This window comes from Phoxinus phoxinus (assembly GCF_949152265.1).
Source record: "Phoxinus phoxinus genome assembly, chromosome: 18".
Taxonomy (NCBI): domain Eukaryota; kingdom Metazoa; phylum Chordata; class Actinopteri; order Cypriniformes; family Leuciscidae; genus Phoxinus; species Phoxinus phoxinus.
In genome coordinates, this window is record NC_136893.1 from 2066533 (window position 1) to 2082881 (window position 16349).

At 39.8% G+C, this 16349-nt stretch overlaps 1 protein-coding gene across 2 annotated transcripts; it reads right to left on the reverse strand.

Annotated features, from left to right (window-relative positions):
- Positions 1-1951: 1951 nt before the first annotated feature.
- Positions 1952-6907, reverse strand: LOC306986372 (uncharacterized protein). Of its 2 annotated transcripts, none has more exons than XM_079589554.1 (4): positions 6612-6869; positions 6480-6518; positions 6243-6362; positions 1952-6110 (listed from the first exon to the last, which is right to left on the reverse strand). In XM_079589554.1, exons 1-4 carry the CDS (start codon positions 6754-6756, stop codon positions 3151-3153), a joined length of 3264 nt encoding a protein of 1087 aa, XP_079445680.1. In that variant the 5' UTR covers positions 6757-6869; the 3' UTR covers positions 1952-3150. The 2 variants fall into 2 exon arrangements, with proteins under 2 accessions (XP_079445680.1, XP_079445681.1); XM_079589555.1 differs by having other exon boundaries at positions 1977-6110; positions 6760-6907.
- Between the last annotated feature and the right edge of the window lie 9442 nt (positions 6908-16349).

Below are 16349 nucleotides of genomic sequence, written 5' to 3' on the forward strand. Positions count from 1 at the left end.
TTAGTCCGAGAGCTTTCTGTCCCTCCATTGAAGCTGTATATACAGTATACTGGCCATGTCCATAAAGGTAATATAAACATCATCAAAGTAGTCCATGTGACATCAGTGGGTTAGTTAGAATTTTTTGAAGCATCGAAAATACTTTTTGGTCCAAAAATAAAACAAAATAAGACTTTATTCCGCATTGTATTCTCTCCCGGGTTTGTTGTGAATCTGCGTTCAGGACTCCGCAGTGACGCTGCTGACGTAAGACGCTGATGACGTGTTATCTGGTGCGCCCGAGCTTCGTTTACAGTCTGAGGGAGACGCACGCTATATTCAAGCTATTCTACATTGTTTGCGTGGATATCATTTTTTTAATGGTGCGTAAATGTGCATGTCGCGGATGAGACACTTTTACAGCGTGCGTTTCCCTCAGACTGTAAACGAAGCTCGGGCGCACCAGAAATACACGTCATCAGCGTCTTACGCCATCAGCGTAACTGTGAAGGATTGACAACAAACCCGGGAGAGAATACAATGCGGAATAAAGTCTTATTTTGTGTTATTTTTGGACCAAAAAGTATTTTCGATGCTTCAAAAAATTCTAACTAACCCACTGATGTCACATGGACTACTTTGATGATCTTTTTATTACCTTTATGGACATGGCCAGTAGACTGTATATACAGTTTCAATGGAGGGACAGAATGCTCTCGGACTAAATCTAAAATATCTTAAACTGTGTTCCGAAGATGAACGGCGGTCTTACGGGCTTAGAACGACATGAGGGTGAGTCATTAATGACATTATTTTCATTTTTGGGTGAACTAACCCTTTAACATTTGACTTCTACTCAGCCAACAGAAAGAAGACAGAGGCTCGCAAAATGGGGGGATGAATAGGAGATGTCCACAATACCAAGTATTGGAAGAATATTAAAAATCGAACAGCAAAAAGAATAACTGTTGTTTTTTTATTTATAGGAAATAAAGATGACCAAATAAATTGTGAATAATTTGTGTTTATTTGACAGCTGTGGTGGTGGTTACAGCATATATCTCTTTTCATCTGGCATCCTTCCATTCCATAGAGACAGTAACCCGTTTAATTTTCGAAAGGTGCGATGATGGGAAATATGTGTGTCATCAATGCATCCAACCACACTGGAAATCCTAAAGGCAATTCTGTTACTTCCAGAGGTCACAGCAAGCTGTTATTAGGTGAATATCGTTTATCAGATTAGCCTCATTTAAACCGATTTCTCCACCACTGACCTGCAATCCTGTGAATCGATTTTTTGATGGCTCTCACAGGTTTTTGCCCAGGAAACAACACAAAAATTCAAAGAATGTGCGTGAGAGCTAGGCACACTTTCCTTCTTTATTTCTTTCTTTATTTCACACGTTATCATAATTTGAGTATTTAAAAGAATGTTGTGGTCAATGGTATCAAATGCAGGACTTAGAGTAACACTAATAGGGAGATACAACCACGATCGGATAAGAGCAAATCATTTATGACTGATGAGAGCTGTCTCTCAGTACTATGGTACGGTCTAAATCTGGAAATCCTCACAGATACCATTTCTTTCTAAAAAAGGAACATAGTTGTGAGGATACTGCTTTTTCTAAAATCTTTGACAGAAAAGGTAGATTTAAGATCAGCCTGTAATTGACTAATTCTGTTGGATCAAGTTGCGGTTTATAGCATCACACTCACAGGTATCTAGCATTCAATACAGAAATGTTGCTGGAACTTTACAGTACATAATTTATTCTTAATGGTAATGCAAAGTGATAGTTTTCTTTAACCATGAGTTCAAACAATAGCTTTCAAACTTTTATTTTTGTTGCATTTGTGGGTTAATAAAAGTAACTATATTCAGACCACTGAATCTAATCAAAATCGCATTAATCATATTAAGTGATCGACTGGTTGCTAAACACAGTGGATGGGTCTTGAAGAAAAAAAATCCCACTGAATTAAATGCGAACCTTGAAATGCATTTGATTTTTCTTCACATTTAAGTCAACCCAATATTATTAGTTTGCTGACTGCAATCATTACACTGTAATAAGGGCATGCAGGTAATTTTTTATATCAAAAAGAGAATAAATAAAATGACAATCAAGACAAATACAATAGAAAAATAATAATAATTTTTCAAGTAGCCTAGGTTTATTTAACATGCTGTAATAAGATACTACAGAAATTTAAAAATAAAACACTGTATAGTCACTGTATGAATTAAATATAAATTGATTCATATTAAAGTTACAAAAGTGATGTCAAAAGCAGTACATGTTTTTTTTTTAACATTCATTACATCAGCGTAGAATATAACATGATATTTAAATCAATACTCCAGACGAATAAATACGGGAGTGTATGCAGGGAATGTCACTTTGTGAAGAAATACTACATGTCTGCACACAAACATTCTACTACACAATAAGCCATGCATCATTGGTTGCAGTAGTGGTGCAATAAATCTACAATTTGATGAAGCGTTAATAAACTTAAACATCACCATCTTCACAAATTTGCTTTTATGTAGTTTACACATTTGATAACATTTCTTTTTCCAAAAAACTTGCACTTCTAAACACGGTTTCAGGCCCCCTAAACACCATTGGCATAATAAACAGCCCAGATACTCAAGATTTCCTTTTTTATGAAAACTCATGTAAAACCCCCATTAGAATAGAATTACAAGTACTACAAAGTCAACTTCAACTTTTACAATTGCATGAAATTACCTTTTTAGAATTGTTTTGAACAGATTAGGACATTATGCAAAAGCAGAAGATTTTTGGTAACATTTTACAATAAAGGTTAACGTTACTACGAACTGAGAATGCACAATACTTCTATGGCATTTATTAATCTTATTTAATTTCAATATTTACTAATACATTATTAAAATCAGAGGTTTTATTTGTTAACATTAATGATGATTAACTGTGATTAACATGAAGAGCTGGATATTTATTAACAAAGATTAATAAATACTGTAACAAGTAAGTAATGTTAATTAATGAACCTTGTTGTAAAGTGTTGCCTATTTTTTTTTTTTTTTAAAAAGCAGCATTTTTTTTTTAAAGATAACTGGTTTTATTGACTAAAAATGAGATCTGGAAGTGGCAGATGTAGAGACGGACAGATCTTCTATGAGACTTTAGAGCACGGGCATTCAGTCAACTTCCCATCAAGCTCAGTGGGGGTGACATGGTGGGACTCTTCACCTGGGACATGGCTAGATTCAGTCAACTTACCATCAACCTCAGCGGGGACATAGCTGGATTCTGTCAACTTCCAATCCAACTCAGCAGGGACTTGGCTGGACTGTTCACCTGGGTTGTGGCTGGATTCTGTCAACTTCCAATCCAACTCAGCAGGGACTTGGCTGGACTGTTCACCTGGGACATGGTTGGATTCTGTCAACTTCCAATCCAACTCAGCGGGGACTTGGCTAGACTGTTCACCTGGGACATGGCTGGATTCTGTCAACTTCCCATCAACCTCAGTGGGGACTTGGCTGGACTGTTCACCTGGGACATGGCTGGATTCTGTCAACTTCCCATCAACCTCAGTGGGGACTTGGCTGGACTGTTCACCTGGGACATGGTTGGATTCTGTCAACTTCCAATCCAACTCAGCGGGGACTTGGCTGGACTGTTCACCTGGGACATGGCTGGATTCTGTCAACTTCCCATCAACCTCAGCGGGGACTTGGCTGGACTGTTCACCTGGGACATGGTTGGATTCTGTCAACTTCCAATCCAACTCAGCGGGGACTTGGCTAGACTGTTCACCTGGGTTGTGGCTGGATTCTGTCAACTTCCCATCAACCTCAGCAGGGACATGGCTGGATTCTGTCCAATTCCCATCAACCTCAGCAGGGACATGGCTGGATTCTGTCAACTTCCCATCAACCTCAGCAGGGACATGGATGGATTCTGTCCAATTCCCATCAACCTCAGCGGGGACATGGCTGGATTCTGTCAACTTCCAATCCAACTCAGCGGGGACTTGGCTGGACTCTTCAGCTGGGACATGGCCGGTCTCAATCAACTTCCCATCAACCTCAGTGGGGATTTGGCTGGATTCTTTCAACTTTGCATCAACCTCAGCGGGGATATGGCTGGATTCTGTCAACTTCCAATCCAACTCAGCGGGGACTTGGCTGGACTCTTCAGCTGGGACATGGCCGGTCTCAATCAACTTCCCATCAACCTCAGCAGGGACATGGCTGGATTCTGTCCAATTCCCATCAACCTCAGCAGGGACATGGCTGGATTCTTTCAACTTCCAATCCAACTCAGCGGGGACTTGGCTGGACTCTTCAGCTGGGACATGACCGGTCTCAAGCAACTTCCCATCCACCTCAGTGGGGATTCGGCTGGACTCTTCAGCTGGGACATGGGGGGTCTCAATCAACTTCCCATCAACCTCAGCAGGGACATGGCTGGATTCTGTCCAATTCCCTTCAACCTCAGCAGGGACATGGCTGGATTCTGTCAACTTCCCATCAACCTCAGCAGGGACATGGCTGGATTCTGTCCAATTCCCATCAACCTCAGCAGGGACATGGCTGGATTCTGTCAGCTTCCAATCCAACTCAGCGGGGACTTGGCTGGACTCTTCAGCTGGGACATGGCCGGTCTCAATCAACTTCCCATCAACCTCAGCAGGGACATGGCTGGATTCTGTCCAATTCCCATCAACCTCAGCAGGGACATGGCTGGATTCTTTCAACTTTCCATCAACCTCAGCGGGGACATGGCTGGATTCTGTCAACTTCCAATCCAACTCAGCGGGGACTTGGCTGGACTCTTCAGCTGGGACATGGCCGGTCTCAATCAACTTCCCATCAACCTCAGCAGGGACATGGCTGGATTCTGTCCAATTCCCATCAACCTCAGCTGGCACTTGGCTGGATTCTGTCCAATTCCCATCAACCTCAGCTGGCACTTGACTGGATTCTGTCCAATTCCCATCTACCACAGCAGGGACAGGGCTGGATTCTGTAAACTTCCCATCAACCTCAGCAGGACGTTGGCTGGATTCTGTCCAATTACCATCTACCTCATCAGGGAACTGGCTGGACTCTTCACCTGGCACTTGGCTGGATTCTGTCCAATTCCCATCAACCTCAGCAGGACCTTGGCTGGATTCTGTCCAATTACCATCTACCTCAGCAGGGAACTGGCTGGACTCTTCAACTGGCACTTGGCTGGATTCTGTCCAATTCCCATCTACCACAGCAGGGACAGGGCTGAATTCTTTCAACTTCCCATCAGCCTTAGCAGGGAACTGGCTGCACTTTTCTGCTGGGCCTTGGCTGGGTTCTGTCCGATTCCCATCTACCACAGCAGGGAACTGACTGGATTCTGTCCGATTCCCATCTACCTCTGCATGGACAGGGCTGGATTCTGCCAAGTTCCCATCAACCTCAGTTGGGGCATGGAAGGACTCTTCAGCTGGGACATGTCGGGACTTCCCATCAACCTCAGTTGGGGCATGGAAGGACTTTTCAGCTGGGACATGTCGGGACTTCCCATCAACCTCAGGGGGGAGACGGCGGCAGGGCTCCTGGGCGGGGACACGGCAGGGCTCCTGGGCGGGGACACGGCAGGGCTCCTGGGCGGGGACACGGCAGGGCTCCTGGGCGGGGACACGGCAGGGCTCCTGGGCGGGGACACGGCAGGGCTCCTGGGCGGGGACACGGCAGGGCTCCTGGGCGGGGACACGGCAGGGCTCCTGGGCGGGGACACGGCAGGGCTCCTGGGCGGGGACACGGCAGGGCTCCTGGGCGGGGACACGGCAGGGCTCCTGGGCGGGGACACGGCAGGGCTCCTGGGCGGGGACACGGCAGGGCTCCTGGGCGGGGACACGGCAGGGCTCCTGGGCGGGGACACGGCAGGGCTCCTGGGCGGGGACACGGCAGGGCTCCTGGGCGGGGACACGGCAGGGCTCCTGGGCGGGGACACGGCAGGGCTCCTGGGCGGGGACACGGCAGGGCTCCTGGGCGGGGACACGGCAGGGCTCCTGGGCGGGGACACGGCAGGGCTCCAGGGCGGGGACACGGCAGGGCTCCTGGGCGGGGACACGGCAGGGCTCTTCGGCTAAAGAAAATTGGTGTGAAAAAAAGCTGAGATTTTCTTTCCTCATGTTCAATATCAACCTTATAGCATCAGTAGTAAATAAAAAAAAATAATAATAATAATATATATATAAATAAAATCACACACACTCACCTTTTTGGACAGTTTGCCCAGATGCATTCTGCAAAGACATTAGAACAGCCATATTACACTTCACTACTACTGGCCATGTTTGATTTTGTTTGTTCACACGAAGAAAGCACAAGGGGCCATCTGGAAAACAAAGGGTATTATTAACTTTAATACAAGAAGTCATCAGGCCTTGTTAAAGTTACCTATGCATAGTGTAAAGAAAAGCATCATGTTAACCACTATATAAGGGTTACAAACCTTTGCTCAATGAATGATGCCCAACTGGAAAAGCAAATCCTAAAAAAAAGATGTAAGGTTAATAAAAAGAGAAAAAGTTATATACATATTTAGCATATTTGAAACATTGCATTAAGGTGAAAACAACATTACCATTGAGCACCAGTTGGTGACACAAAAATACTAAAACCATAAGGTTTGAAACTGCCATCTTGATTACAGAAGAAACAATCACCAATCTATCTATGCTTTCTAAAGCAGGCTTCAAGCCAGGGCTTTTAAAATAACAGATTTTCATCACCTGGGTTTCTTGTTACAGTGAAATTAGTGACAGAGGACCTGCTCGTTAACATTCCTGTGCACTCATTGGTTGGTTGTGATTTTCAAAATGTTCAAAGAGGTTTTGACTTTATTTAGTTTCTACAAGAAAAAGGGGCAGTGTCTTTAAAACATATCAGATTATTTTTCCATTAAACCAGAGAAGTATTTATCAGACACAAAAACAAAGAAGATGAATAAGGGTGTTTTCACACTGGGCACATTTGGTGCAGTCTGATTCCGGTTGAAAAATCACTATTGTTATTTTCAAAATGTTCAAATAGGTTTTGCATTTATTTAGATTCTACAAGAAAAATGGGTAGTATTTTTATGAACACATCAGATTATATGATTTTCCCATTAGGCTAAATTTATCAGACACTAAAACAAAAATGTTTTTTACACTGGGCGCATTTGGTTCGATTTCTAGCGTGATTGTTCCTGATGCACCCTGTAGCAATGGGCTGGTTCACGCTCAACTTACTTCTATTAAAACCTTGTGCATTTGCATTCATTTTACATGTAGCATTAATTATTTGTTATTGTTTATTTACTGTCACATGGCCACAGGTGATCACTTCCGCTTTCTTTATTATTTCCTTTGGCGGATTGTTTGAGCTTGTGTTGGAAGGGGCGAGTAGTGAAACCAACTTTCTGTTGACTGTATTGCATCAATTTAATCATGTCTTTATATGCTTTGTTAAAATCAAATCAATAGCAAGCTAAGATCATCAGTCTTCCTTTTGTTGAAAATGACGACTGAGTGTTAACAAGTCATTAGCCATCCCACTACCTAGCCTCTATGTAGCGGAATGCCGCTAATATAAGTCAAGAGAAAACAGCGCTTTGTTTTCAAGGATATTCCATTCATGTCCTGCACTGGAACACAATCATGGATCACCAGAGGAAACGGACATGAGATGCACAGCACTTGGACCGGTATGTAAATCAGATTATTATTTATCTGCTTGTCTGTTGGAGACACTATGGTTGGTTGTGCTTGATGTGATGTGGAGTGCGGATCCATTTGTTTGGATAAACTATGGTAGACTTGAAGTGTGTAGTTTCTGTCATGTGTGTTACATGCAGCGCTGGGATTTGCACAATCTTTGTGTGTGAATTAAACACACATTTAAAAGTTATATGTGCCGCTGAGGTTCATTGATGAGAGAAAATGGATGAAGACGAGGCTGATGCGGTTATAGAGAGCAAAATGAACAGTGAACAGAGTAATTAATATCATCTCATTCTGCAATCGATGGAATACAGACAATGACTATGGCTGTTCAAGGGCAATCTCCTTTAAATGATCCGTTGCCTGCTGCTGTTCCCTCTCTGATGTAAATGCAAATGTACAAAAGACTCTGAATCAAGGTGAGGAATGCAATGCATTGGCTTGTGAGCACTTTAAACCAACCGATAGTATCTCAAATGTTTACAGCAAAAAAAATCAAGTAAAAAGAGCACTTCTTCTGGTGTACGATCTAGTAGATCATCTACATCATCTGTTCGTCTTCAAGCTGAAGCGGCGGCTTTATTAGCCAGTCAACAAATGTTGCATCAGAAGCACGCTGTGGAAGAAGAAGAGGATCGTTTAAGAGAAAAAAAAGAACAAACTGATCTTCATATTAAAATAGCTGTGTCTATAGCTAAAGTTAATGTGTAGAGGTCTTCTTATTTGGAAGTAAGAAAATCAAGAAAAGAAAAGGATGAAATGATCTCCTCCACTTCAATGACAGTGGCATCCGTTCAAGTTGACGCAGTTTTCTGTCTGTTAATAATTCAACAAGAGGTGCAAGAAATAAGGAGAGTACTTCTCAGCTTCACTCTTTGCTTCAACCGAGGTCCATAACACCATTACAGTCAACTGTATCAGTGAATGTTTAGCTACTCGGTAACTTTGGTAGCGATCTACCTGTTTCAAGACAACCATTAACTGATGGAGAACAAGGAAATATATTGCGTCTTATGGAAAACAAAATAAAAACACTGCCATGTTGGTACAACAATGGAATACTTAATTTGCTTCCTCATAGAGATATTCAATCCTTTGCAATATCAATGCTTCATACGTTCATATGAGGAGGTTGTGTAAAAAAGGGCAAACAACTGGTTACTGTTTCTCTTTTCTTGAGTTCACCCGAGGTCAACCTAGATAACTTGTCAGAGATGTCAACACATGACTTACTTGAAAGCCAAGGACTTACTTAAGGAACATTTTTAAAACAAACTTAAAATAGCTTTGGAAACAACAGTTTAAGACTGATTTCCCTGAAAATGCCCTGGATGAACTGGTAGGGATGTCTAAAGAAGATAATCAGTTTGTGGATCTTGTGTCTCTTTAAAACTGATAGATGGCCATTACTGGTTTGCCACTTTATAATAAAGATATGGTCCTTCCAAACAACAAAATAATTGCAGAACAGCAAGCTTTGAACCTGCAATGGAAATTCAGGAAAGACAGATTATACTGTTTTCATGGAAGATTTGCTTTCCAAAGGATATGCAGAAAGGGTACCTGTGAAAGAACTTGAGAGGCATGATCATCGTGTGTGGTGTATATACCTCATCATGGGGTTTACCATTCAAAAAAGAAAAAACATCAGGGTTGTTTTAGACTTTGTGGCTCATTTCAGGGAGTATCATCGAATGGACAATTACTTCAGGGATCAGACCCAACAAGCACTTTGATTAGTTTTCTTACAGGATTCAGAATGGAGTCTGTCGCCTTAATGGCTGACATTGAATCCACGTTCTATCAAGATTCTGACCTTTTAAGATTTCTGTTGTGGTCAAAAGGCAACTTGAGTAAAGACTTGGAGGAATTCAGAATGGTTGTACATCTGTTCGGACCTTCTTTATCCCCAAGTTGTTCTAATCAGAGGACCATGAAGATTTGTTTAATTGTAGGACAGCAGAGGTCATCCGGAATCACTTCTATGTGGATGACTGCCTTACTTCTGTGGCCACAGAATATGGAGCCAGATCAGCCTCAAATAATACATTTACAAAACAAAATGTATAAATGCACAGCACAATTCACATTTACAAAATCCGATTAGTAAATTCAAAACACACAAGTACAATCATAAATATTTCCCCAAATGCTCACACAAATGTGTCTTACCTAAATAAACACAAATATAAGAACTTTATATAACAAGTTCTTGAACTAATTTCCATCCCACATTTATGAATGTTACATGTATTTATGGATCTTTGAATCTGCCTTTGCAAATCGTCACACGTGCGTGGATTTGTGTGCGGTATTTTTAAGACCTTCCTGACAGGTTAAGATTCATAAATATCTTTTTTGGAGGATGTTCTGTTTAGCCAATCGCGGTGAGCTTTTAATCCACCAATCAAAACACTCCTTACTAAACAGACTCAAGAAGCTCAACGCTGCGCTTGTACTGTGCATTGTTCCATGATCGGGTCCTTTATGTAAAGACAGTTTAATGGGTACTCTTTTTTTTTTTTTGCACCTGATTGATTCACTTTCGTTGCAAAGATCATTAGTTATTAACTTAGGGTTCGCCCCGCTCATTCGCACAACAGTGCCCGGTGGCTCGAGAACGCAAACCTTGAATAGGTTCCAAGGTGCAAGCCTTGACATTTTTTGAAAAAAAGTTATCTCTGCAGAAACTTAAAAAATGCGAACCTGTGAAAACGCCAACGCCGTGCAGATTTGTATTACGTGTTTAATCAATAGACATGCGCATTTTAATATATATGTGCACAGGCGTGTAGTCTTTCTTTACAAATTGACTTGTACAAATTTCTTGGGCTGGCCTTAAAAATGTATAATAAATTTGACCCCACCTTAAAATAACATTAAAACTGAACGTGCAATTCTAGCAGGTAAAATGCTGTAAATACATGACATCCGATCAAATTACCTCATCTTTTGCGGTCAAAACTGACTACATTCACGCAAGCAGCGTGTATATGATAGGTTGTGTGCAGATTATGCTGCCTTGGCAAATTGCGCTATACTGCCGTTCTCGACAATGTACCTTTGAAAAAGTGGGGATTTATCACTTACTAGCATGAAGAACAAATATAGACACAGAGTGTGCACAGAGATCGATTTAAGATTCAAACTCTCTTTGATACAAAAACACACCCTGTGTGAGTTCCTGTTTTTAATGTTGATCACATTATACTAATTTCCACACGATTGCTAATGTGACATTGATTTTATACAACAGTTCAACAAACGAAAGGTATAAATATTAAGTGATGTTCATTTTAAACTTAGTATTGTCAGTTTTTTTTGTGCAAAAATCATTGATTGTTGACTTCTGGTTTAAAAGTGTGAAGCTACTTTGAAACCTGTATATAAGGGGCTGTAGAAATGACTGCGGAGTTAAAATTGCTCAGAATACTCAAACCCAGTAAAACACTTAAACCGCATTGAGTATTTGGAGTATGAAAACCAAAACCATGCATGGTGCCTTAAAACTCTGGGTGCATGAACTTTGTACTGTTGTGATGTTCTTGCAAATGTGGAAGTTGGTCAGTTTGTGTATCTCCCCAGAAGGTGGCGCTGTTCACACCACAAAAAAAAAAAACCTGAAAGGCAAAACCTGCATTCCTCAGAGAATTCCTCAGCATGTCAAAACAGGCCAGCATATCGATATGCAGAAGTGAGTGTTGCCATTTGTCTTTCTGTGACATCTATTTAGCAACATGCAGTTTCCCGTCGGTTAGTACTAAAGGTTAGTACAATCTTTAAATTACTAAGCTACCAAAAAAAAAAAGACACGTGTGCACTTTAATGTGTGAACTGCATTTAGACTTTCACTTTCTCACTGACACTTTTTCATTATCTCCCCCACATTCACTCACTTCCTAGTTTGCCTAAAAAGGGCATATTATACTGAGGGAAGTGTGTGTGTGTTTGGCTATACTTGTGAGGGCCATATGTCCTCACTTGTATAGAGACAACCGACAAGTGAGGACATTTTACGAGATGTGAAAAAGGCTTATAAATCGGCCATTTATATCTAGTGTTTTGCACATGTTTCTGTGAGGGTTGTGTTTAGGACTTTATTTGGGCCATAGAACAAATAGAAAATGAACCTGACATAAAATCAATAGAAGTCTAGGCAATGTCCTCACTAATATTGTGAAATGTGTGTGTGCAATCAAGAGGTTATATGAGAGGAAGAGGTTGTAAGAAGAGAACAGGATGAGTGGAAATAAGAAAGAAACTGAGAGGAGGGTGTTTAAGATCAGATGAGATTCTCACATGCATAACAGTTTCTCCACTTCCTGTCAGAGACAGGAAGTCACTGAGTCAGTGCAGCACTGAAGCTGTATGTGTGTTCCTTTTTTAGTGGTTTTTGCATCTTTATTATTGGGTTATATTTGATGCAGTTTATGACTGATTGTCAGCAGCTCAACATCTCACATTAACACTCTAGCATTGGACTATTTCACACTATAGCTTTATCAGCACATTTGAACCCTGAGAATGTGGTGCTAACCCTGATCTGGAGCAGGATTTTGACATTTTAAAAGTGGTTGACTTCATCAAAATAATGAAGCCACAGAGATGTGATAACCTTAACACTAAATAGTAGGATTTATTCTTAAAATCATGTGTGGTTGGTTTACCTTCATGGCAGTGTGTTGTGTGGCATTTCAGGTGCTTTGTCATTTTAAAGCACGCAATTGTTCTCAAAGCTCATTACATTTGCAGAATGGACATTTTCTTCCACATTTGACTGGCAAATGAGTTTCCTCTTCACACACAAGGCTTTTTCTTAGCCAACCACAAACTCCACCCAGAAATACAAGCCGACATCGACAGCATGTTGCTAGAGAATTTCCATCTAGTTGCCACTCAACCTATAAAACAGAAATAAGCATGGCTGTGAAGGTATACCTCAGACAAATTTTTTTAAAATAATTTATAACACATAAACCTTTCATGACAAACTCACCGAGTTTAAGTGTCGTCATAATCTTCTGTAGTAGACGCATGTCAAAGTGATTTTAACTTCAAGTTTACAAAACAGCATTTCAAATTTGAGGACTACACTACCCATAATCCCACAGTCAGAGAAGGCATTGTTACAATGGAAACAACACAGACCTTCATCAGCCACAGCCCACTTCCACAAACCACTGCGAAAGAGTTTCTATGCACTCATAATTATATCTGTGGATTTATGAAACAATAAGCATAACATTTACTCATAATCAGTGACTAAGTTCGTAGTTTTATTTGACACTTGTTTTTTTATTTGAAGTCATCCGCTTCAGCACATATTTATTTATGTGGATCTAATCCAGTTTTTTTTTTTGGTGAAATGTCATTAAAATTTAATAAATGTCTAAGTAATCCCTTTAAAAAAAATATAAGTGTTGCATAAAGCCCCTTAACTGTCATCTTTCTAAGTATAACATTAGTAATGGGTCGATCATGCGTTGGACTTGCGAGATTCGATGAGTTCATTCTTGCGAGTGACGCCGGTTCCGTTAACCATATTTATTACATGGCTTGGTTTAATTCTAATGTATTTAGAATACTTATAAAATATTATATAAAATATAAAAAATAAAATATATTTATTAAAATATTAAAATATTTTTAAATCAATATTTTGTGTCAAATTATTGATTTATTTGGTAGGTAGCCATGTAATAAGCGGGATAATGTATAGCGAGGCGGTTGTTATAGCGAATACAACCCATTCAGGCTCCGCTCCGCGGTCCTGATCAGCCTGCCGGGGTTGTATTTGCTATAACAACCGCCTCGCTATACATTATCCCTTACTTGATGTGTGCCGAGTATGTAATTTGATCAATGTTTATACGTTAATAAACCAGCCAATCGTGTTTCGTTAGGCTCGGTTCACACAGAATGTGTTTTTCAATTCCACTGCGATACTTTACCATAGTTTTCCTATCTAAACGTGCACTCGACGGATGTAAAGTAGTGATGGGAAGTTCTGACACGTTTTACCGACTCGGATCTTTGAATCTCGTTCAAAGTCATTTTGTCCATTTCAGCAGAATATAATTGAAATGTTACATGTTAATAGCCAAATTCTTATTACCACGTTTCAATGTTATGGAAAAAAAAAACATCATGACTGAAATTCACAAATGTATAATTGTACGATTTTTTGTTTTGTTTTTAAAGATGCTTTATGCAAGAAGGCACAGAACCTTCTGTTCAACTGTTCATCTGTGTTTATCTAGAGTTCTGGACTTTGTACTATTATTTTAGTGATTTAATGAGCTTTTTATTGACTGAAGATCTATGATTATGCAATTTCTCTGCTTGCTTCGCTCAAAAAGGCCTATCGCTGATCAATTGTCTTGATAAACTCAGAGATACGGAAGTCTCTGCTCTGTCTACGCTGGCCTCACATATAGTCTACACAGCCAGGACAAAGATTCCTAGTCCTGTGTGTGTGTGTGTATTTGCCTGCCTCGCAGGCACACATTCTCTTTTCACTACATTAGTCAGCGTGTGTTCGCATGCTATGATAGAAACGTCTCTCACTCTGGTCTAACCAGTGAGAACATGAGCATGAATTCCTCAGCTCCAGTAGAGATTTTGGGTAACACTGTACAACAAGGTTCAGTTCATTGGTTAATGTATTAACTAAATAACCAAGAGCAATACATGTGTTACTGTGTTTGTTAATGTTAGTCAATACAAATAAAGCTGTTCATTGTTTGTTCATGTTAGATCACAGTGTTAACAAGATTTTAATAAAGTATTAGTAAATATTGAAATTAACATTAACAAAGATGAATTAATGCTGTATAAGAGAAGTTCATTATTAGTTCATACTAACTAATGTAATTAACTAATGAACCTTATTGTAAAGTGTTACCAGATTTTGCTAGGCTCAAATTTGCCGTTTCTCCTTCGTTACCATGTTTTTCTTTTCAGTACAAAAGAAAACCTAGAAATTATATTTTGCATAAAGAAAATCCATTTCATTTTTTATTATTATTTGCATCCAACCCTTTCACTTTTGAGGGACTTTTTGAGGGATTTTCAGGTACATTGCTAATTCATGTTACCTAGCTAAATGTCAATGAACAATACTTCTACAGCGTTAATGTTCATTTTACATTTTTCCTGATACGTTTATGTTAGCTATGGATTTACTAATGTTAACAAATGGGAACTTATTGTAAAGTACTACCCATTTTCCTGAATGAAACACTTTTGAAACATTACTGCAATACAGCAATTGTGCAGTAAATGTCATGTCCTGTGTTTTTGCATGTGTGCGTGTGTGTGTATTTGCCTAGCTTGTAGTAAAAGCATAGCTAACATTAACAGACAATGAACAATATATATTTTTAAATAATTCATTAATCTTCGTTTATGTTAGTTAGTTAGTTAATGAAGTAAATTCACAAAAATAACCTATTGATTTTAAAAGTTTAGCAGTAAATGTTTAAAATATACATAGAAGTATTGTTCATTAGGGGTGTAACGATACACGTATTCGTATGGAACCGTTAAGCACGAGGCGTTCGGTTTTCGGTATGCATTCGTTGGACCATTTTTTCTGCCGACCAAAATTTTGTTATTTCAAATGTAGGCGTGTCGCTCATAATGTAAGAGGCGCTGGCGCGACCACAACATTGCCCAACATCAAATGGCAAATGTAAGTGGAACGAAACTGAGCAACTCGTTATTGTGTGGTTGACGGACCGGTTATCAGTTTGGACCAATGCAGCGCGAGCCGATCTTGATCAAGCAGCTGTTACTACACAGCGAGAGCCAGGAAAGAAAGCATTTGAATTTGCCACTGAAGTAATAACATCGCAGCGAGATCTAGTGAGAAACATTCACATTTCTCCGTTATTAACGGATCAAACAGCGCTGACGTGGAAACCAGGAAGGACACATTGTGCCATGAATGAACTATTCAGTGTCCACAGATCAGCAACATTCACCATGGATTTACTGTAGGAACACTACTAACTGTAACCATGGAAGTGTGGCAGGAATAGTAAAAGCTATAATACTTTCAAGTAACATTTACGTCGGTTTTATTTTGACATTATGAATACAATTGCTGCCCTCAAACGTTAATCTGAACTAAAATAAACCTTTGTTTATAACTACTACAATATTACATTTCATTGTGTCCAAGGAGCTGTTTTGTTTTATATGCTCCTAATAAAAGTCAAGTATAGCTCCATCATTGCTCAAAGTAAAACAGATATCATACTTTATGATGTTAGTTTTAATAAAAATATAATTAAAAAAATTAAATCAAGGAAATTTCTCTGGCATTTCTTTCTTTTTGCTGTATCGAAAACCGTGACACAAGTGTATCGTATCGTACCGAACCGAACCGTGAATTTTGTGAATCATTACACCCCTATTGTTCATTGTTAGTTCATGTCACTTAACTAATGGCAATGTACCAGAAAATCTAATGTGTGAAACAAATAAAAAGTCCCTCAAAAGTGAAAGCGTTGAATGCAACTAATAATAATAAAAAGCACAATATAATTGCTAGTTTTTCTTTTGATTCCTAGACTAAATTTGGCATGTTCTTGGCCGGTTTCACTGGACTTGTC